Source organism: Amblyraja radiata, chromosome 9 (genome assembly GCF_010909765.2).
Source record: "Amblyraja radiata isolate CabotCenter1 chromosome 9, sAmbRad1.1.pri, whole genome shotgun sequence".
Classification (NCBI taxonomy): domain Eukaryota; kingdom Metazoa; phylum Chordata; class Chondrichthyes; order Rajiformes; family Rajidae; genus Amblyraja; species Amblyraja radiata.
This window is the reverse complement of record NC_045964.1, coordinates 34,009,122-34,033,746: the sequence shown is the minus strand read 5'-3', so window position 1 is coordinate 34,033,746 and position 24,625 is coordinate 34,009,122. Positions and strand designations below refer to the sequence as shown.

The 24,625-nt window shown below is 41.5% G+C and overlaps 1 protein-coding gene across 6 annotated transcripts in view; it reads left to right on the top strand.

Annotated features, from left to right (window-relative positions):
• The window catches only part of klc1 (kinesin light chain 1), a 70,109-nt gene that overhangs the window by 25,006 nt on the left and 20,478 nt on the right, over positions 1-24,625 (top strand). For 4 of the 6 annotated variants that reach the window (XM_033027065.1, XM_033027061.1, XM_033027062.1 and 1 more), the window contains exons 9-13: positions 1,466-1,565; positions 1,965-2,017; positions 10,618-10,685; positions 14,642-14,750; positions 16,898-17,059. In XM_033027065.1, the coding sequence (XP_032882956.1) occupies positions 1,466-1,565; positions 1,965-2,017; positions 10,618-10,685; positions 14,642-14,750; positions 16,898-17,059 (492 nt within the window). Of the gene's footprint in view, positions 1-1,465; positions 1,566-1,964; positions 2,018-10,617; positions 10,686-14,641; positions 14,751-16,897; positions 17,060-18,549; positions 19,031-24,625 lie in introns of those variants that run through there. The other 2 variants (XM_033027066.1, XM_033027063.1) reach the window with 2 other exon arrangements.

Here is a 24,625-nt window from a genome sequence, read left to right as displayed (position 1 = left end):
TGAGACACAATTTCCTACACACAAAGTCATGTTGCCTATTCCCAATCAGTCCTTGCCTTTCCAATTGTTGGTGAATCTTGCCCCTCAGATTCCTCGTCGATAACTTTCACACCACCGAGTTTCAACTTTGCAGCTTTCTTAAAGCACAATGTTAGCTGCGTTCAGTCTTCCGTTGCTTCACCAATGGTAATGATGATGTATGTGCCCTGCAATTTCTCCCCTGGGTACCCACAGTGTCCTAGAACACACTTGATCAGGCTCTGGCCAGGTATACACCTTTATATGCCTTATGACCTCCATCACCTGTTATGTAATGTTATTCCAATACATCATTATTCATTTATTTTAATCCCTTTTCCATGACCACCTTTATAGTACCCTCTGTGCATCCTTCTGCAATTGGATCCTCGACTTCCTCATCCACAGACCACAGTCTGTTTGAATTGGAGGAACCACTTCATCCTCAGTAACAATTAGTACGGGAGCACCTCAAGGTTGTGTGCTTTACTCACTCTATACCATGACTGCGTAGCCGGTCATAGTGCGAACTCCATCATCAAGTTCGTCGATGACACCACTGTGGTTGGACGAATCACAAAATCATCAAGGACCCATACCATCCTGGCCATACACTTATCTCACCACTGCAGGAAGAAGGTACAGGAGCCTGAAGACTAACATCCAGGTTCAGGAACAGCAACTTCCCCACAGCCATCAGGCTATTAAACACAACGAATAAGCTATGAGCTCTGAACTGCAAAATACTATTATTATTTGTTATTTGCACTATATTTGATATTTATTGAACTTTTTCTTTTTTTCCCCCCATTATATACAATGTTCACATATTCAGATATTCTGTTCTGCTGCAGCAAGTAAGAATGTCATTGTCCCGTCTTGGACATATGACAATAAAGCACTCTTAACTCTTGACTAGTAAATGGACCACCTTCATGGTAAATGCAGATGATAAATATTAATGTAACACCGTGCCCATCTCATTTGGTTCTACACATAGACCACCACATTGGTCCTCAAGGGGCCAAAGCAATACCATGCATTCTTTTTGCTCTGCTCATTTCCTTCTCACAACTTTTTCACACATAGAGTTGTAAGTGTGGAATTCTCTGCCTCACAGACTCACAACTCTATGTGTGAAAAAGTGTTTTTACGAGTAGCCATCCACGCCAGCTTGATTTGGACCATGGATTAATTTCGTGAATGGTAAATTTTAATAGATTAGCAGAAAGTGATGCATTTTGACAGGAGAAACAATTGTTACAGGGGTATGTGTTAAAAGGTAAAAGTTCAAATGCTGTAGCAGTAAAAAGGAACAAATTCACAAATGATTGAAAAGATGCACACAGTTTAATAAAGGTATACATTTGATGGGAATTTATTGACGTGATGTATTGCAACTTTAAATCCTACATTCCGAGCTAATAATAGGTTTCTGCTCTTCTAGGCATCTTGCTACCTAAAGCAAGGAAAGTTCAAGCAAGCAGAAACATTGTACAAGGAGATTCTCACTCGTGCTCACGAGAGGGAATTTGGTTGTGTGGATGGTGAGTGGATGGTTATGGTGATTTTTTTTCCCCCAGTTAATTTCAATGAGCAGAATGTTACTAATTTTCACTTGGAATGGTCAGCAAAACCTATGTATAAATGTTGCTTGTTTATTTTCCATTGTTTTGTGCCAGTGACAAAACTAATAAGCAGGCTTTTGAGGCTCATGGGCAATAATGAACAAGCAATATGCTATAAAATGGATATTGCCTTCTGCTGTCTGAATTGTTACTCTTTTTACATTGTATTGCACACCCTTTTCGTGCTGTCTCAAATCAAATTAATATTTTACTTTTGAAATATTTCTAAGGATTGTGAAAGGTTAAATTATTCAAATGTCAAAAACCACAATTTGTGATGCTTTTATCTCTAAAAACAAAACAAATTTCTCTTCCAAGATGAAAATAAACCTATATGGATGCATGCCGAGGAAAGAGAGGAACAGTGCAAGGTAATGGTAAAACATTGTCATTGTTTTTTGGGGTTTGTATGAAATATTTAAATCTGATTCAAATTAATAAAATGTATTAAAAATTATCTTGGATATGCGTTGGACAAATACTAGAGGGCATAGTTTAAAGGAGATGTGTAGGGCAAATCTTTTTACACAGAGTTGTGGGTGTCTGAAATGTGCTACTAGAGATGGTGGTGGAAGCAGATAGAATGGTAGTGTTCAAGAGGCTTTTAGATAGGCACATGGATATGCAGGTAATGGAGGAATATGAAGCACATGCAGATAGTAGGGGTTTAGTTTAAGTAGGCAGTGATGTATTCTTGTGCTGTATTCTATATGAAAGATGTGTGTGACTAACATTTCCATATTGATAAATAATTTTAAATATTTTCCTGTCAGGAACAAAATCTGTAATTTAGAAAATGGATTTGCAAAGTACTTATTGGACTGGGTTGACAAGGGCAAGGCTGTAGATGTCGTCTACGAGGACTTCAACAAAGCCTTTGATTGGGTTCCATATGATAGGCTGCTCGGGACGGTTAGTTCGTATGGCATCCAGGGAGAGCTAGCTTCATGGAAGGAAACAGAGGGTGATGGTGGAAGATTGTTTTTCAGACTGGAAGCCTGTGACTAATGGTGTGCCTCAGAGATGATACAGGGTCGATTGCTGTTTGTGGTTTATATCAACGATTAAGATGAGAATGTACAAGGCATGTTTGGTAAGTTTGTTGATAACACTGAAGTAGATGGTATTGTAGACAGTGAAGATGGTTTTCAAAAATTACAGCAGGATCTTGAACAATTGGGCAAGTGGGTTGAGGAACGGTTAATGGAGATTAATGGAGATGTGTGAGGTGCTGCATTTTGGAAAGTCAAACCAAGGCCAGACCTTCAGTGTATGGTAGGGCTCTCAGGAGTTTTGTAGAGCAGGGGGATTGAGGCGTACAGGTACATAGTTCCTTGAAAGTGGTGTCAGGTAGATAGGGTGGCCAAGAAGGCTTTCAGTACATTGGCCTTCATTAGTCAGGGTATTGAGTATAGAAGTTGTTATGTTACAGTTGTACAAGTCCTTGGTGTGGCCAAATTTGGAGCATTGTATTCAGTTTTGGTCATCCTGCTCTGAAAAGATGTTATTAAGCTGGGAAAAATGCAGAGAAGATTTACGAGAATGCTGCCAGGATTCGAGGGCCTGAGCTATAGGGAGAGATTGGACAAGCTAGGAATTTATTCCTTGGAGCGCAGGATGCTGAGAGTATATCTTATAGAAGTATATTAGATCATTCGGGTAATTAATTAGTAAATGCACAGTGCCTTTTATCAAGATCCAGAGGTCATAGGTTTAAGGTGAGAGGGGTAAGATTTAATAGGAACATGAGGAACAACCTTTTCACAGAGTGTGGTAGGTATGTGGAAAGAGCGGCCAGATTAGGTCGTTGTGGCAGGTATAATAACAATATTCAAAAGGTACTTGGACAGGTATATAGATAGGAAAGATTTAAAGGGATATGGGCCAAATGTGGGCAAATGGGACTAGCTTAAATAGGGCATCTTGGTTGGCATTGACGAGTTGGGATGAAGGGCCTGTATCCATGCTCTATGACTCTCCAAGTTTTATTCTTTCGTAGTCTGCTCTAAAGTAGTTAATGTAATCTAAATCAACCAATGTGTATTAGGTAAGATCTCGCTGTCATTCAGATTAACTATGCATTGCCCTGTACTAGTCCAGTTATAGGGGTTCTATCTTACTGAGTTTCTACGCAAGTTGGGCAGTGACCATGCCTCAGGTAGTGAAGTGCTGACTGCTATTATCTGGAACAAAAGATAATAGGTGCAGGAGTAGGCCATTCGGCCCTTTGAGCCAGCACTGCCATTCACTGTGATCATCGCTGATCATCCACATTACCATATATAACCATATAACCATATAACAATTACAGCACGGAAACAGGCCATCCCGGCTCTTCTAGTCCATGCCGAACACGTATTCTCCCCTAGTCCCATCTACCTGCACTCAGACCATAACCCTCCATTCCTTTCCCGTCCATATAACTATCCAATTTATTTTTAAATGATAAAATCGAACCTGCCTCCACCACCTCCACTGGAAGCTCATTCCACACAGCTACCACTCTCTGAGTAAAGAAGTTCCCCCTCATGTTACCCCTAAACTTCTGTCCCTTAATTCTCAAGTCATGTCCTCTTGTTTGAATCTTCCCTACTCTCAGTGGGAAAAGCTTATCCATGTCAACTCTGTCTATCCCTCTCATCATTTTAAAGACCTCTATCAAGTCCCCCGTTAACCTTCTGCGCTCCAAAGAATAAAGACCTGACTTGTTCAACCTTTCTCTGTAACTTAGTTGCTGAAACCCAGGCAACATTCTAGTAAATCTCCTCTGTACTCTCTCTATTTTGTTGACATCCTTCCTATAATTAGGCAACCAAAATTGTACACCATACTCCAGAATTGGCCTCACAAATGCCTTGTACAATTTTAACATTACATCCCAACTTCTATACTCAATGCTCTGATGATTTATAAAGGCCAGCACACCAAAAGCTTTCTTTACCACCCTATCTACATGAGATTCCACCTTCAGGGAACTGTGCACAGTTATTCCTAGATCCCTCTGTTCAACTGCATTCCTCAATTCCCTACCATTTACCATGTACGTCCTATTTTGATTTGTCCTGCCAAGATGTAGCACCTCACACTTATCATCATTAAACTCCATCTGCCATCTTTCAGCCCACTCTTCCAACTGACCTAAATCTCTCTGTAGACTGAAAATCTACTTCATTATCCACAACACCACCTATTTTAGTATAATCTGCATACTTACTAATCCAATTTACCACACCATCATCCAGATCATTGATGTACATGACAAACAACAGTGGACCCAACACAGATCCCTGTGGCACCCCACTAGTCACTGGCCTCCAACCTGACAAACAGCCATCCACCATTACTCTCTGGCATCTCCCATTCAGCCACTGTTGAATCCATCTTGCTACCACCATTAATACCCAACAATTGAACCTTCTTAACCAACCTTCCATGAGGAACCTTGTGAAAGGCCTTACTGAAGTCCATATAAACAACATCCACTGCTTTACCCTCATCAATTTCCCGAGTAACCTCTTCAAAAAATTCAAGAAGATTAGTCAAACATGACCTTCCAGGCACAAATCCATGTTGACTGTTCCTAATCAGACCCTGTTTATCCAGATGCTTATATATATTATCTCTAAGTATCCTTTCCATTAATTTGCCCACCACTGACGTCAAACTAACAGGTCTATAATTGCTAGGTTTACTCTTAGAACCCTTTTTAAACAATGGAACAACATGCGCAGTACGCCAATCCTCCGGCACTATTCCCGTTTCTAATGATATTTGAAATATTTCTGTCATAGCCCCTGCTATTTCTACACTAACTTCCCTCAATGTCCTAGGGAATATCTTGTCCGGACCTGGAGACTTATCCACTTTTATATTTCTCAAAAGTGTCAGTACTTCCTCTTCTTTGAATCTCATAGTTTCTATATCTACTCTACTTGTTTCCCTTACCTCACATAATTCAATATCCTTCTCCTTGGTGAATACCGAAGAAAAGAAATTGTTCAATATCTCCCCCATCTCTTTTGGCTCTGCAGATAGCTGTCCACTCTGACTCTCTAATGGACCAATTTTATCCCTCGTTATCCTTTTGCTATTAATATAGCTGTAGAAACCCTTTGGATTTACTTTCACCTTACTTGCCAAAGCAACCTCATATCTTCTTTTAGCTTTTCTAATTTCTTTCTTAAGATTGTTTTTACATTCTTTATACTCCTCAAGCACCTCATTTCTCCAAGCTGCCTCTCTTTTTCCGAACCAAGTGTCCAATTTCCCTTGAAAACCATGGCTCTTTCCAATTTTTACTATTTCCTTTCAACCGAACAGGGACATAAAGATTCTGTACTCTTAAAATTTCACCTTTAAATGTCCTCCATTTCTCTTCCACATCTTTCCCATAAAACAAAATGTCCCAATTCACTCCTTTTAAATCCTTTCGCATCTTCTCAAAGTTAGCCTTTCTCCAATCAAAAATCTCAACCCTAGGTCCAGTTCTGACCCTCTCCATAATTATATTGAAACTAATGGTATTGTGATCACTGGACCCGAACTGTTCCCCAACACATACCTCTGCCACCTGACCTGTCTCATTTCCTAACAGGAGGTCCAGCACCGCCTCTTCTCTAGTAGGCACCTCTATGTATTGCTGCAAAAAACTATCCTGCACACATTTTACAAACTCCAAACCATCCAGCCCATTTACATAATGTGTTTCCCAGTCTATGTGTGGAAAATTGAAAGGAACATTCAGGACCCTGTTCCTGCCTTCTCACCATATCCCCTGACTCTCTATTGAAAGCATCAGAGAATTGGCCTCCGCTGCCTTCTGAGGCAGAGAATTCCACAGATTCACAACTAGCTGGGTAATAAAGTTTTTCTTCATCTCCGATCTAAATGGCCTACCTCTTATTCTTAAACTGTGACCTCTGGTTCTGGACTCCCACAACATCGGGAAGATGTTTCCTGACTCTAGTGTGTCCAATCCTTTAATAATCTTATATGTTTCAATAAGATCCATTCTAATCCTTCTAAATTCCAGAGTATACAAGCCCAGCCGCTCCATTCTATCAACATATAATTGTCCCGCCATCCCGGGAATTAACCTCGTGAACCTACGCTGCACTCCCTCAATAGCAAGAATGTCCTTCCTCAAATTTGGAGACCAAAACTGCACACAGTACTCCAGGTGTGGTCTCACTAGGGCCCTGTACAACTACAGAAGGACCTCTTTGCTCCTTTCCTCAACTCCTTGTAATGAAGGCCAACATGCCATTAGATTTCTTCACTGCCTGCTGTACCTGTGTGCTTACTTTCAGTGAGTGATGAACAAGGACCCCCAGATCTCTTTGCACTTCCTCTTTTCCAAACTTGACACCATTCAGATAATAATCTGCCTTCCTGTTTTTGCCACCAAAGTGGATAACCTCACATTTATCCACATTAAACTGCATGTGCCATGCATCCGCCCACTCACCCAACCTCATAGCATCCTCCTCACAGTTCACACTGCCTCCTAGCTTTGTGTCATCTGCAAATTTGCTGATGTTACTTTGAATCTCTTCAACTAAATCATTGATGTATATTGTAAATAGCTGCGGTCTCAGCACCGAGCCTTGCGGTACCCTACTGGTCACTTCCTGCCATTCTGAAAGGGACCTGTTAATCCCTACTCTTTGTTTCCTGTCTGCCAACCAATTTTCTATCCATGTCAATAGCCTACCCACAATACCATGTGCTCAAATTTTGCCCACTAATCTCCTAAGTGGGACCTTATCAAATGCTTTCTGAAAGTCCAGGTACACTACATCCACTGGCTCTCCCTTGTCCATTTCCCTGGTTACATCCTCAAAAAAATCCAGAAGATTGGTCAAGCATGATTTCCCTTTGTAAATCCATGCTGACTCGGACTAATCCTGTTACTGCATTCCACTTGTGCCGCTATTTCATCTTTTATAATTGACTGCAGCATCTTCCCCACCACCGATGTCAGGCTAATTGGTCTATAATTCTCTGTTTTCTCTCTCCTGCCTTTCTTAAAAAGTGGGATAACATTAGCTACCCTCAAATCCACAGGAACTGATCCTGAATCTATAGATCACTGGAAAATAAACACCAATGCGCCCACGATTTCTAGAGCAACTTCCTTAAGTACCCTGGGATGCAGACCATCAGGCCCTGGGGATTTATCAGCCTTCAGTCCCATCATCAGTCTACCCAACACTATTTCCTGCCTAATGTGAATTTCCTTCAGTTCCTCCATCAACTTTGGTCTTAACTAATTTTATCCTCTTCACTTACCTAAAGAAGCTTTTACTATCCTCCTTTATATTCTTGGCTAGCTTACCTTCGTACCTCATCTTTTCTCCCCGTATTGCCTTTTTAGTTATCTTTTGTTGCTCTTTAAAAGTTACCCAATCCTCTGGCTTCCCACTCATCTTTGCCATGTTATACTTTTATTTTATTTTTATACAGTCCTTCACTTCTTTTGTCAGCCATGGTCACCCCTTACTCCCCTTGGAATCTTTCTTCCTCTTTGGAATGAACTGATCCTACACCTTCTGTATTATTCCCAGAAATACCTGCCATTGTTGTTCTACTGTCATCCCTGTTAGCGTATCTTTCCAGTCAACTTTGGCCAGCTCCTCCCTCATGGCTCCATAGTCTCCTTTGTTCAACTGTAATATTGACACTTCCGATTTTCCCCTCTACCTCTCAAATTGTAGATTAAAACTTATCATATTATCACAACCGTCTCATGGCTCCTTTACCTCGAGTTGCCTCGTGTAGGTTAATTACACAACACTAAATCTAGAATTGCCTTCTCCCTGGTTGGTTCCAGTACAAGCTGCTCTAAGAATCTATCACGGAGGTACTCCAAAAAATCCCTTTTTGGGGTCCAACACCAACCTGATTTTCCCAGTCTACCTGCATGTTGAAATCTCCCATAACAACCATAGCATTACCTTTGTGACATGCCAATTTTAACTCTTGATTCAACTTGCACCCTATATCCAGGCTACTGTTTGGGGGCATGTAGATAACACCCATTAGGGTCTTTTTACCCGTACAATTTCTCAGTTCTATCCATACTGACTCTACATCTCCTGATTCTCTGTCACCCATTGCAAGGGACTGAAGTACATTCCTCACCAACAAAGCTACCCCACCACCTCTGCCCTCTTGTCTGCCTTTTCGATAGGACATATACCCTTGAATATTCGGTTCCCAGCTCTGGTCCTCTTGCAGCCATGTTTCTGTAATTCCCACAACATCATACTTGTCAATTTCTATCCGAGCCTCATCCACTTTATTTCTTATATTTCGTGCATTCATATATAATACTTTTAATCCATTACTCCCCTCACCCTTCACATCAATTCCTATTTCACTTGGCCATAGTCTCCTATCCCTTCCTGAGCTTTCTGCCCTGTTCATTCTGGTGTCTTTCTTACTTTTCTTATATTCTCTTTCCCTTTAACTCCATCCTTACATCTCCAATTTGTCTCCTCCCCCCCCACACTATTTAGTTTAAACACACCCATGTAGCAGTGGCAAACCTGCTTGCCAGAATGCTGATCCCCCTCCTGTTAAGGTGCAACCCATCCTTTTTGTACAAGTTACCCTTCCCCCAAAACAGATCCCAGTGGTCTAAGAATCTAAACCCCTGTCTCCCACATCAGCTCCTCAGCCACATATTCAGATTCCCTATCTTCCCTTTCCTGCCCTCAAACCAGCACGATGAACTGGAAACAAACTGGAGATAACCACCCTGGAGGTCCTGCTTTTCAGCCACTTTCCGAGTTCTCTGAAGTCACGCTGCAGAATGTCTTTCCTCTTCCTCCCAACGTCATTTGTGCCGACATGAACTACCACTTCCAGCTGCTCCCCTTCACCCTTGAGGATGCTCTGCAACCGGTCCCTGACGTCCTGGATACTGGCACCAGGGAGGCAAACCCACCATCCTTGACTCCCGCCCTTTGCCGCAGAAACCTCTGTCTGCACCTCTCACGATGGAGTCCCAGACTACCACGGCTCTGCCTGACGTCTGTCTCTTCGGTTTTGCCTCAGCGTCACCTTTTGATTCGCAGACTTGTCCCCTGTTTATAATGGCAGTGTCTTCTGTCTCAACAGCTTCCAAGAGGGTGAACCTGTTTTCAAGGGATACATCCCCCGGGGTCTCCTGTACTCCAAGCTTCCTTCCCTTCCCCATCGTCACCCACCTTCTCTCTTCGGATAAACGATCTTACTGTTGGTCCTGTCCAAGAAACTCTTGTTTTCCCAGATGATCCTGAGATCATCAAGTTGCTTCTCCCGTGCTCCAACACGGTCATTCAGGAACTGAACCTGGACACACTTTCCACAGTTGTAGCAGCCAGAGGCACCATCAGTGTCCCTGACCTCCTACCTCCCACATCCTGCAAGCCTCACACTGAATCAGCTTACCCGTCATATCTTAGACATAGAAACATAGAAATTAGGTGCAGGAGTAGGCCATTCGGCCCTTCGAGCCTGCACCGCCATTCAATATGATCATGGCTGATCATCCAACTCAGTATCCCGTACCTGCCTTCTCTCCATACCCTCTGATCCCCTTAGCCACAAGGGCCACATCTAACTCCCTCTTCACCGTGTCCCATCCTCTCCAACTTTTGGCGTAGTCTCCTTTCTTCAGCCTCCTCGCCGAAGACTCTTGAGCCAAAGGCTCGCACTTTTCTCACAAGGCATTTCCCTCGCCAAGGCTGCTCAAGAATCAAGAACATTTTTGACAGAGGTCAGAGATTAAGCTTCTGTCAAAGCTCAGGTATTTAAAGCACCAGAACATAAGTTTGAGAAATGTCATTCGTGCCATCTCTCATAATTTGTCTTGTTTTAAATTGCTACTGTTGAGACTTAATTTTCTCTACTTTGTTTTTTTGTGATCATTTTGTGTATGAGAGCCACGTGTTTTGCACGGACTAAACTATTGTATTCTGTTTAGGGGAAATCCAAAGATGGCACCACATTTGGCGAGTATGGAGGCTGGTACAAGGCATGCAAAGTCGACAGGTATATTTTCACATTTTTATCATAAGGAATAGGAGTAGAATTGGGTCATTCGGCCCATCAAGTCTACTCCGCCATTCAATCATAGCTGATCTATCTCTCCCTCCTAACCCCATTCTCCTGCCTTATCCCCATAACGTCTGATACCCGTATTCAAGTATCAAGTAGCTATTTGCAACAGAATAGTGCAATTTCTTTACAACCGTGAGGCTGTATACTCTCCTGCTTAGTCTGGAGTTCCGAATATTTAAAATAAATAAAGAACAGCAATAGCTTTAAGTTCTGTGTAAACAAAATGTACTCATTTGTACTTGGACCTTAAGACATAGGAACATACTTGGCCCATTAAGTGTGCTCCGCCATTCGATCATGGCAGATCTGTTTTTGCCTCTCAACCCCATTCACCTGCCTTCTCCCTGTAACCTGTGATGCCCTTACTAATCAAGAATCAGTCTCTGCTTTAAAAATACTCAATAACGACCTCTACAGCTGTCTGTGACAATGAATTCCACAGATTCACCACCCTCTGGCTAAATAAATTCCTCCTTGTCTCCATTGTAAAGGTGCACCTTTATATTCTGGGGCTGTGCCCTCTTGTTCTGGACTCTCCCACTACAGGAAATATCCTCTCCACTTCCACTCCATCTAAGCCTTTCATTATTCAGTGCATATTAGTAGCATGATATTTTGGCGGCTGATATTCTGTCAAAAAGGGACAACATTTTAACGCATTGATTTGGAGGAATTAATACGTCTGCAGTGTGAACTATACACTTCTATTCCAAGATAACACAGGTAGCCCATTTTCGGAAAATGTTAAAAAAATCAAAACATTATGTAAATTAGCTACTATAGTTAACCTACAATTAATATGTAGTTTGACAGTATCTACCATGACATGATAAAGATGACTTGTGTAATGTGCTAAGAGGGTTTTGACAGCAAATGATACAGATACACTATTGATATGCACTTTTAAGATTTAAACTTATGCACACCCGCCAAATAATTTTGCAGTGATTTTAGTTGTAATCCAGCATGGATCCGTACTCTGTCTTTATGATCAAGAAGGAGGCTATTCGGTCAATCAATTCGGCCAATTCCCACCAGTCTCATTTGTATGCTTATTTACCCTTAATCCATTCTCTCTCATGTATCCATCAACTAACCGTGATCCTCCTGTTACCTAAATGCACAGGGACGCTATTCAGTAACCTATCAATGCCTCCAGTGCTGACATTTTGCAGAAATTTCTGAATTCACTGGAAGGATAAGCAAACCAATGTCCAAGTCCCCTTCTATGCCAATGAGTCCCACGCTGAGGCTCTTGGTTGGTTGGTTAGATTGGGTTGGCCTAACACCAGATTTCTGAAACACTCCATTCCATGCTCAGTTGTGCAAGCAGATTGTGGCACACAGGGAAAGATTCAAGGATGTGCTCCAAACCTATGGGAACCTACGGTGGCGCAATGGTAGAGTTGCTGCCTTGCAACACTAGAGACCCTGGTTCAATCTGGGTGCTTTATGTATGGAGTTTGTACATTCTCCCTGTGACAATGTGGGCTTTCTACTGGTGCTCCGGTTTCCTCCCACACTCCAAAGAGGTACGGGTTTGTAGGTTATTGGTAAAAGTGTAAATTGTCCCTAGTGTGTAGGATACTGCTAGTGTACGAAGTGACCACTGGTCGGCGCAAACTCGATGAGGCGAAGAGCCTGTGTCTGCACTGTATGTCTAAAGTCTAAACCTCTAGCCCATGTCCATCAAAGTGGAAAAGTATTCATAGTCGTATTGAGAATCCCCAGGCCATAATATCTGGAGGTAACGGGTGTAGATCTTTGCGGTACTCCCAAATTAAAGGAGTTTTGTTTCAAAAGCTTAATATGTTTTTTACTGAAGAGAGCTCAGGATGTGTACGTCCCCGTTCGAGTGAAAGGCAAAGCAGGCAAACGTAAGGAAGCTTGGCTGACGATGGAAATTGTTTTAGTCAAAAACAAGAAGAATGCATGGGACAGGTATAGGCAGCTGGAATCAAGTGCATCTCTGGAGGTGTTTCGGGAACTAAGGAGCAAATTTAAAAAAGGAGATCAGAAGGACAAAAAGGGGCCAGGAGATAGCTCTGGCGGTAGCATAAAAGACAATACCAAAAGATTTTATAAATACATTAGGGGGGAAAAAGGTGACTAGAGAGAGAGAGTGGGACCTCTCATGAATAAAAGCAATCAACTCTGTGTGGAGCCACAGGAGATGGGCAAGGTCCTCAAATGAGTATTTCTCCTCTGTATTTACCGAGGAGAAAGACAGTAGGACGGAGGAAATTGGAGCAGTCACTGGAAGTGTTGTGAGAGCTGTCAGGGTTACAGGCGAGGAAGTACTGAAGGTACTGTCCTGTTTGTAGGTAGACAAATCTCCGGGGCCTGATCAGATATATCCGAGGAGCCCTGGTTGAAATTTATGAGTCGTCCTTAAATGCAGGAGAGGTGCCAGAGGATTGGAGGGTTGCAAATGTTGTGCCTCTTTTCAAGAAAGGCTGCAGGGAAAATACTGGGAACTATAGGCCGGCGAGCTTAACATCTGTAGTTGGTAAGTTACTGGAAAGTATTCTGAGGGAAAGGATATACAGGCATTTGGATGGGCAAGGGCTGATTAGGGACAGTCAGAATGGTTTTGTACGTGGGAGGTCGTGTCTCACAAATCTGATTGATTTTTTTTGAAGATGTGAGCAAAAAGGTTGATGAAGGCAGAGCTGTAGATGGTGTGTACATGGACTTTAGTAAGGTGTTCAACAAGGTGCTGCATGGTAGGTTACTCTGGACGGTTAGATCTCATGGGATCCAAGGAGAGATAGCTGAATGGATAGCAAATTAACTCCATGAAGCAGAGGGGGATGGTGGAAGGTTGCTTCTCAGAATGGAGGCCTGTGACTAGTGGTGTGCCACAGGGTATGGTGCTGGGCCCGTTACTTTTTGTCATCTACATCAATGATTTGGATGAGAACATACAGGGCAAGATTAGCAAGTTTGCTGATGATACAAAAGTTAGTGGTTTTGCAGAAAGTGAAGATGGTTGTGAACGATTGCAGCAGGATCTGGATCGATTGGCCAGGTGGGCGGAGGAATGGTTGATGGAATTTAATGCAGAGAAGTGTGAGGTGTTGCATTTTGGGATGTCGAAGAGAGCAGAAGGATCCATGCAGGGAGATAAGGTGGTCAAAAAGGGTTTTGGCACTGGCCTTCATCAGTCAGAGTATTGAGTACAGAAGTTGGGAGGTCATGTTGCAGTTGTATAAGACATTGATATTTAAAATATTGTGTTCAGTTCTGAGCACCATGTTATTGGAAAGATATTGTCAAGCTTGAAAGGGTTCAGAAAAGATTTACGAGGATGTTGTCAGGACTAGAGGGTGTGAGCTATAGAGAGAGGTTGAGTAGGCTGGGTTTCTATTCCATGGAGCATAGAAGGATACAGGGAGATCCTATAGAGGTATACAAAATCATGAGAGGAATAGATCTGGTAGATTAACAGAGTATTTTACCCAGAATAGGGGAATCGAGGACCAGAGGACATAGGTTCAAGGTGAAGGGGAAAAGATTTAATCGGAATCTGAGGAATAACTTCAGGGTGGTGGGTGTATGGAACAAGCTGCCAGAGGAGGTAGTTGAGGCTGGGACTATCCCATTGTTTAAGAAACAGTTGGACAGGTACATAGCTAGGACAGGTTTGGAGGGTTATGGACCAAGCGCAGGCAAGTGGGGCTAGGGTAGCCAGGATATTGTTGGCTGGTGTGGGTGAGTTAGGCCGAAGGGCCTGTTTCCACACTGTATTACTCTGTTTGTTACAAAACATTAATATGTTTATTTCAAAATCTTAATGTGTTTTTCAAAACCTTAATGTGTTTGTTTCAAAACCTTAATGTGTTTGTTTCAAAACCTTAATGTGTTATTTCTCTTTTTCCAAACAGCCCAACAGTGACAACAACATTGAAGAATCTTGGGGCTCTTTATAAACGTCAGGGCAAGTTTGAAGCAGCAGAAACACTGGAAGAAGCAGCTTTAAGATCTCGTAAACAAGTACGGTTTTAACCACCTATTCAACCATGTAGAGAGTGTATTTCTTGCTATTTGCTTTCATTGCAGAACTGGATCAATATGTGGGGAATTTCACACGTGAATTACATGTTTGTGCATCATTTTAAGAGGAACAATGTTATTTGAATCAACGAGTCATGGAAAAAATCCCTTCAGCCCATCACATCAGTTGCCTTCTTTCAATGTCTTGGCAATTTAAATGCTCGTCCAGATACATAAATATCGTAAAACATGAGCCGAAGGACCTATTTTTGTGCTGTGTGATTCAGTGAATGTACTGCTTCCACCACACTCAAGCAAATTCTTCTAACAATCACATTATGCATTCATAATTTTGTATACCCCTTTCAGCCTCCTCTGCTCCAAGGAAAACAAATTCAGCCCATCCGGTTTCTCCTCAAAACTGAAACGCTCCATCCAGACAATATCCTGGAGAATCTCCTCACCATTCTCTCCGGTGCAATCATGTTCTTCCCAAAGACACATACAGACTCCAGCTGTGCCTTAATCAGCTGGGTTCTCAAGATACAAGACACATTTATTTGTCACATGTGCCAGTTGGCACAGTGAACTGTGATCACCATACAGCCATACAATAAAATAAAGAACACAACACTCGATGATAGAGTTGACACTTCTCAAACAAAATGCTATGAATTCAAGACATGTTGTGCCAAATGTAGGCTTATTCATAGGTCCATCTTTAAAATGACTGATTTCAAATAGTCCTTAATTAGGTGCTTGTAAAGACATGTGGAACTATTTTGAACAATTGCAGGGAATTTTCACCTGAACTGTGGATGTTTTATCGTCTCCATCACTAAAACTGATTACATAGACATTGTCAGACTGGTGTCACCTGAGTTTCCTCAGACCGTATATATCAAAGGTATCAAAGGTATTTTATTGGTCACATTCACATACACCGAGGTGTAATGAAGTGAAATGCTTTTTGCCATTTTGCAGCACACAAAAAATGAATACAGACATAACACCAATGAGAGTCTTAAACACAAAGAACATCCCCCCACAATGGCTCCCACCATGAGGGAAGGCACAAAGTCCAGTCCCCAACCCCAGTTCACCCACAGTCGGGCCTATTGAGGCCTCTACGGAGGCCCGATGTTCCTGGCCGTTCTCGCCGGGTGGTGGTGCTCCGGCGTCGGGAGAGTCCTCACAGCGGCATGGGAACCCTGGAACGACCACCTCTGTACTGGAGGCCGCGGCTTCCGAAGCCGACAAGGCCGCGCCGGTTGGAGCTCCACAACTGGCGATCTCGTCGCGAGATCCCAGGCTCCCGTGTAAAGTTCGGCGCCGCCGCCCGCAGCTGGTCGCTCCACAGTCCCGCAGCTCCGCGATGTTTTACCCGGCGGTCTCAGCTCACCGGAGCTCCAGCGCGGCGACCCAGGCAAGGCATCGCCCGCTCCACGATAGCGCTCCAGCGCTGTGCCGCCGCCGAAGCCAAGGTTCTGGGCGGTCCCCGACAGGAAACGCCGCTCCAGGCCCGCTGGTAGGCCGCGAGGACGGGTCGAAGCTGCAGCCCGGAGAAAAGCTGCCTCTCCGACCAGGTGGAGACCCTGAAAGGCAGTTTCCCCCTTCCCCCCCCCACACAAAAAAGTCTAGACCTCCAAACAAAACACTTTAACTAACTAAAAATAAAAATAAAATGTTGAAAAGACAGACAACTGCTGGCAGGGCAGCCGTGCACAGGACGGCGCCCCCTTCTGTATGCATGAAAGACACAAAGTGCTGGAGTAACTCAGTGTGTCAGGCAGTAAAGGATCTATCCTTTTCCTGCAGAGATGCTGTCTGACCTGCTGAGTTACTCCAGCACTTTGTCTACCTTTTGGTATAAACCTGCATCTGCAGATCTTGTTTCCATATTTATGCATGGACTGGTACTTTGCTCACAAAGCATTTTGGGTTTCAATTGCAGACGTAATATAAATGCAAAGGTTTCTTTTTTTTTATAGCTACACAGCATTAAATTCTGTGTAATTCTGTAGTCAATTTACATAAAGCTTTATTCATATGGATGCTGGTTTCTTAAAAAAATGTTAGTTATTTGCAATTTAACATAATTTTGTTATAGAAACAATTCAAATAAAATTCATACCTTTGTTCACCAGGGTCTTGATAATATCCACAAACAAAAAGTAGCTGAAGTACTTAATGATCCTGAAAGTATAGAGAAAAGAAGAAGCCGTGAAAGTTTGAATGTGGATGTGGTAAAATATGAGAGTGGTCCTGATGGTGGCGAGGAAGTGAGTATGGGCGTGGAGTGGAATGGGGTAAGTACAGTACACAGTCCACAAATACAGACAGAGAATATTGCAACATTAGTAAAAGGTGTTAATAAATGTCTTTAACACCATCGGATTTTAGGGCATTAAATTGGCAATATCCATGATTGCATTCATATTTTGTGTGAGTTTTGAGTCTTTGGAATTCGCTTCCTTAGTGGATAATGGAAGCATGAGTCGGAACGCTTGTCTACTGGTTCCTTGAAAAGTCCTCATTAAGCAAGGAGTTGAAAGGTTACTGGAGGTAGATGGGAACATAGAATTGGTTATAATAGCCTGATCTCCAGCGTTTGATTTGAATAACATAGCAGAAAAAACTGTGTTGCCAATGCAGGTTCACAATCTTTTATCCGAAAACCGAAAAGCTCCGAAAACCGAACATTTTTAACTGCCGGGATCGAGGCGCAAACTCGCGACCTTGCGGCCACGAGCCGAGCACTCTACCACTGAGCCACCCGGTCCCCGCTAAAAATCTACACTAAAAATCTTCCATTCCGAAAACCGAAAAATTCCGAAATCCGAAAAGAGTCTGAGCCCAAGGTTTTCGGATAAGAGATTGTGAACCTGTATATGCATATAAATTTATTTCACATAGGGTTTAGGACATGGCAGAAACTATAGCTGTAAATTAGGCCTAACCAAAGTCCTATAAAGCTGCAACATGAATTTTTGACTTAGCTCAATGCCCTGACCTCTTAAGGCCAGCATACCATTAACCACTCTATTTGCGTTGCCACTTTTAATGTTCTAACAGGACCTCCGTGTTTTTGTAGTTTTGGCTCGTCCAATAAAGGCAAGTATTTATTATACTGCCTCAATCACCTTTTCTACTCCAACAATCTTCATCAATACTTCCTAGTATCTAACCATTAATCATCACTCTTTGGCTTGTTGAATCATTTGCAAATGCTTTCAAACTAATTTTAAAGTTTAAAAAAAGGACAATATTCTATATAAATAAGCACTCGTAATTGCAGAACCACATACAGTATATTACTAAATATTGTGCTTTGGATTTCTCTAACAATATTTTGATGAATAACTGTGTTCACAATTATATGTAAAATTTTGTAAGCAGGATAAGTTACTTGCAAGAAAATTAAATTAAATACTAAGCTAAGGTAGTGTACACCCAAATAAATGTAGTTGATACCTGCACATATTTTGCTTGGGAAACTACTTGATTTATCATATTTCTTTCTATAAAACAGATTATAAAAAGAACCTTGCCTAACAAAATTGGTGAATGTAATTTTGTATTAGAGGAAGGAGTAAATCAATTTGAAGTATTTAAGTTGTTGATGCAGAAAATAAGTGTATTCTTTTGTGCATAACATTTATCACTTCTGTTTGTTAATTAATGTCTGATAGTTAATATATCTTAGCCTTGTGTTGACAAAGAAACGGATATCTAAGTAGCATGTGAAATGGCCAGAACATCTTTTGACTAACTTGTCTTTTTCCTTTTGAATTTCCAGAAGAAATCCAGAGACTAGAGGTTTATCTTTTGTAAATTTGTATTTTTGTTGGTACTGTGTACTGTACAATTCTTTATTTATCTTGTATTTGGCTTGCTCACTTTTTCAGTATATATTCACCTTGCTGTAAATTTTATGTAAATATGAGTTTTTAAGTATTTTTTTCCATGTGGATTTTTGTATTTTCAAGTATACATTATAGTTAACACTATTTCTGGGTCATTTCTTCCTTTCACTGCCGTTTCGGTTGTTAGAAATGCCTTTCAAATTACAAACAAATGAACTATGAAATTTCTAATTGACCATTGCTGCTCATAATACTGGCTATTTAAGTTATTTTCCCTTAAGGTCTGTGCTTTTCTTAACCATCTGTTAAGTTTGCATGTCTTGAATGTAAGAAAATTAAAAAAATTGTCTGAAGCGTAACTGGACCAATTTATCAACTACAGATTTTCATTTTAATAGTTATTATGATAACTTTTTTCAAAAAATAATCTAATCAGTCAAAATTGTTATTAGTGCAAAGGTTATTTTTTATATTTATACACATTATAGCTAATTTATTTGTTAGCTTCACCTTAAGAATTAATGAAAATTATTATTTTAATTCTATGATTCTATGATTTCTTGCATATGCCACCACAAACTAAGGGATTTATATCAAAAATACTTTTAGTGAAATGTTATAGTCAGCAGCAATCATACTTGATACTTTATTTTTAAAACAATTATGTACTAAGTTCTGGCATGAAGTTTACTCTTGCTTGCTGTCTGGTGTCCTAACACCCAGAAACAATGGTATTGACAAGATGAGTCAGCAGCCAATTTCATGCTGAAGGATTCTCGCCCAGAAATAAAGTAGGGTAATAAAAAAAATTGTTTTTTATTGTCCGGCATTTTACAGAGCACAAATCAAAAGAATGTACTAACTTGGAGTAAGGCAAATTAGAACAATAGGCAGGAACTAGGGAGTTGGGGGCAACTGTTATTGGCTAAGTCCACATCCCACATCTGGGAGTCATTTAAAGACCAGCTGACCAGAGTTCAGGACTGGATGTTCTAGTAAGCAGGAGGAACAAGGGTGGCAAGGTAAGGGATTCTTGGATATGAGGGAGATTATAAATTTGGTCAAAAAGAAAAAGGAAGCATATGTAAGCTTGAGGATGAAATCAGATAATGCCTCTGAGGAATATAAAGAAAGCAGGAAAGAATTCAAGCAAGGAATTAGGAGGACCAGAGGGGGCCATGAAATGGCATTGCAGGTCAGATTCAAGAAAATCATTAAAAATAAGGGGGTGACTATGGAGAGGGTAGAACCACTCAAGGATAAAGGAAGGACCTGATGCTTGAGTCGGAGAATGTACCCCAAGGCAAGGTACTAAACAAGAACTTTGCATCATATTCACCAAGGAGAAGTACCTGCAGGGTAGTGAAGGTAGACAAAAATGCTGGAGAAACTCAGCGGGTGAGGCAGCATCTATGGAGCGAAGGAAATAGGCGACTTTTTGGGTCAAGACCCTTCTTCAGATTGATGTGGGGGTGGGGGGGGGGGGAAGAAGAAAGGAAGAGGCGGAGACAGTGGGCTGTGGGAGAGCTGGGGAGGGGAAAGGAGAAAGCAGGGACTACCTAAAATTGGAGGTCAATGTTCATACCGCTGGGATGTAAACTGCCCAAGTGAAATATGAGGTACTGCTCCTCCAATTTACGGTGGGCCTCACTCTGGCCATGGAGGAGGCCCAGGACAGAATGGGAGTGCTGAACCACTGGGAGATCAGGTTGTTTATTGCGAACCGAGCAGAGGTGTTGGGCGAAGCGATCGCCAAGCCTTCACTTGGTCTCACCGATGTAGAGCAGCTGACACCTAGAGCGGCGAATGCAATAGATGAGGTTGGAGGAGGTGCAGGTGAACCTCTGCCACACCTGGAAAGACTGCTTGGGTCCTTGGATGGAGTCAAGGGGGAGGTAAATCGGTGGGGTAGTGAGATCAGTGTGGGGTATAAACATTTGCCGGGGGATTTCTAGATCAAGGACGAGGTGGTGTTGGATTCTTCTGAGGTAGACAAGTCCTCGGGGTCTGATTTAATTTGTGGCAGGTTATTGAAAGAGGCAAGAAAGAAGATTGCTGGGGGCTTAATAAAGATCTAACTATCCTCTCAGTCACCTAGACAAAGTCTGGAGAATAGGATTTACTATTTGAAAGAGAATGGCCTAATTAGGGTAGGTTATGTCTGTAAATTTGATTGTGTTTTTTGAAGCGGTGATGAAGATGATTGATGAGGGTAGGCAATGGATCTTCTTCTTCTTCTTGCTTATGGCGTGCACAGCCTAAAGTTGTAGGACAACTTGTTCTATTTGATCTTATTTGATTGTGCACGTCGGGTTGATTGCATTTGTCGAAACAGGGCGGACCACGTGAAGGTTGCAATCTTCCACCCCAGGCAATGGATGATATCTGTAATGGCTTTAGTAAGGACCATCATGGTAGTATGATCCAGTAGATTAATATGCACAAGATTCATGGTGCTTCCCTCCTTTTTGTCTGATAAGCATAGATGCTATTTGTGATATTAATTTGGTCCCCAGCTTGAATGGCTTAGTTTAGTTTATTTTAGTTTATAGTTTATTATTGTCACGTGTACTGAGATACAGTGAAAAGCTTTTGTTTGCGTGCTATCCAGTCAAGCCGTCTAATACACAGTAAAAGGATAAAGAGTATAACATTTAGTGCAAGACAGTCTGAATAAAGACTGATTTAGTGCACAGGTCTCCAATGAGATAGATAGGAGGTCAGGGTCATACCCTAGCTGATGAGAGGACCGATCAGTTGCCTGATAACAGCTGGGAAGAAACCGACCCTGAATCTGGAGGCATTTGGACTTTTAACAACTCCCTGCACTACTGCAAAATATAATACTGTCTAAATTACACCTTGTTTACAAAGAATTTTTCCAAGGCTGTTGTAATTTTGCAGAGTAGCTTATTGTATTATTGTTACTATTTCCCACCTGAAACTCATTTCATGACCACAATTGACATGGGTGCTGGAGGCAGCCCTAAAGCAGTCGTCGATGTAACGAGTTGGGGAACAGTGCCCTGGTATGTTTGGAACATATTGTTCGACATACCTAATATAAAGACAGGCATAGCTGGGGCCCATCCGAGTGCCCATAGCTAAACCACTGTACCACAGAAAGTGAGTTGAGTCAAAAGAGAAGTTGTGAAGGGTGAGGACAAGTTCTGCCACGCAGAGGAAAGTTTAAATCGAGAGGAGCTTGGGTAGCTTACAGTTCAAAGGTATGAATGTTGAATTCTACAACTTCAAGTAATACTCCCCCTCCCTAGTACTCCCATTTCTCCCACCATCTGCCAACACCCCCCAATTACCATGCTCTTTTCCCCCTCTTTCTCTGTGTCACATTCACAAGTTATAGGAGTGGAATTAGGTCATTTGGCCCATCGAATCTACTCTGCCATTCAATCAGGGCTGATCTCTGCCCCCAATCCCATTTTCCTGCCTTCTCCCCATAACCCTTGACACCCGTTCTAATCAAGAATTTGTCTATCTCTGCCTTAAAAATATCCTCCGACTTTCTCTCCACAGGTCTCTGTGGCAATGAGTTCCACAGATTGACTACCATCTGACTAAAGGATTTCCTCCTCACTTCCTTTCTAAAAGAGCGCCCTTTAATTTTGAGTTTATGACCTCTGGTCATACATCCACATCTGCTCTATCTATGCCTTTCATTATTCTGTAAGTTTCGATGAGGTCCCCCCTCAACCTTCTAAACCCCAGCGAGTAGAGGCCCAGTGCTTTCAAACACTCATCATATGCTAACCCACTCATTCCTGGAAGGAATCATTCTTGTAGACCTCTTCTGGACCCTCTTCAGAGCCAGCACATACTTCCTCAGATATTGGGCCCAAATTTGCTCACGGTACTCCAAATGTGGCCTGACCAACACCTCATAGAGCCTCAGCATTACATTTCGGCGTCTTTCTCTGTCTCTCGCACTCCCTCTCTCTTTCCCACCCACCCCATGTTGGCTCCTGATTGCATCCCACCCCTCTTCCCAAGTACTATCCTTTTTCTTTCCCTGTTTGCTTTGCTCTTTCAATGCTGCATATATAAGCAATAGGTATGTTTTGTAATTTAAGCAAAGATGCTGGATTTTCTAAGTGGTGAGCAGAAAGTGTGACCTGGAAATACTGTTCATGTATTTACCTTAAACAATTGAAACTGTTGAAGATTCTGCCACAGTTTTGACTTTTTTTCCCTCCATTTTTGTCTGACAGGCATAGATACCTTTTGTGATACTAATTCTGTTTCCGACTTGAATGGCATACACCATCTTCAGGCTTTTAACAACTCTCTGCTTACTGCAATATGTAACATTGTCTTAGCTGCACTTTGTCTACAGAGAACATTTCCAAGGTTGTTGTAATTCTGCAGAGTAGCTTATTGTATTTTTGTTACTTCTTCCCCTCTGAAATTCAATTCATTACCACAATTGACTGAATCAACCATTTATACCAATGTCAGCAGTCTACCTATCATAGAGGACATAAACTCTACCATGAGAATACATGTCTAATACTAAGTTAATTAACTGCACAGTCAACTGTTTATTGGTTATCAGGCTTGTGTTGCATTCAATTGAGTCTCCATTTGGTAACTCATGTAACTACAAGACAGATTTATTGATTTGCCTTGTAAAATTACTGCTTTAGAATGAGAAAAATATTAAAATGCATGATTGTGTACAGCTAGAATTTCCCTAAAATCTAGGCATGTTCTTTATGTACTCATTTAAACTCTTGTGGTCTACTCTATGAAACTATTATTGTTGATAAGTGCTTTTTTTATTCTGGGTGAACTGTGTATTCTCTTTGGAGAATTTAACTACTTTCTAATGGATTCTTAATTGTCTGGAGGTGTGTGTAAATGTCTCCTTTCTAACTCTCAATAAACTAGCTCAGTATCTAACTAATTTGTCTTTTGTCTCTGTGATCTGCTTTGTAATGCTTCCCTTTCTCCTGCACTCTCTAAAATGAAATTCGAGAACACCAAGGCTTGCTATATGTACATTTGCAGTGACATAATTGTAAATTACTGTAGACACAAAGTGCAGGAGTAAACCTGCAGGTTAGGCAGCATATCTGAAGAAAAAGGATGGGTGACGTTTTGGGTCGGGACCCTTCTTCAGACATAAATATGTCTAAAGAAGGGTCCTGACCTGAAACATCATCCATCCTTTTTCTCCAGAGATGCTGCCAGTCCTACTGGGTTACTCAAGAACTTTGTGTCTATCTTCGGTATAAACCAGCATCTGCAGTTCCGCTCTATTAGATGTGGCCCTTTTGGCTAAGGGGATCGGGATATGGAGAGAAGGCAGGTACGGGATACTAAGTTGGATGATCAGCCATGATCATATTGAATGGCGGTGCAGTCTCGAAGGGCCGAATGGCCTACTCCTGCACCTATTTTCTATGTTTCTATACGTAATTGTAAGATATGCTTCTTCTCTATAATGTAGACTGTAACATAGTCGTCAGAATTAAGGACATGTTAGTGCAATTACTAACGATCAACATTGATTTGTTCTGGCCCATAGATTATGCATTTTAATGAAGCTCTTTAATTATGCACCTTGTAGTTTTGATGTATCCCTGGAGGAAAGAATGCCTTCGATATTATATTTAATTTCATGTAATATATAGCTTATCTAAAATGTTGAAAATTTATCATGATTTTTAAATTGGAAAGGGAGGATTTAATCCCTCATGGAAAGTTGTATGTCTTCTTGCAAACAGTATTGGCAAATATTACATAACATCTGCAGTATCGAAAAGGATATTTAGCATTTTTGCTCCACACAAGCTTCTTCCCACGTCTTAACTGTCAATATTTTCCTGCATTTTATTCTGTTTTAAAATTCATACGTTATTCACCTAAATTACTCTGTGAAAGAAGTTCCACATTCCAGTTGCTCACCAGATGAAAAGATTTCTTATGAATTCATACTGTTGTTTTATAGCTCATGACCTGTAATTTAATACACTCAAGTGGAAATTTATT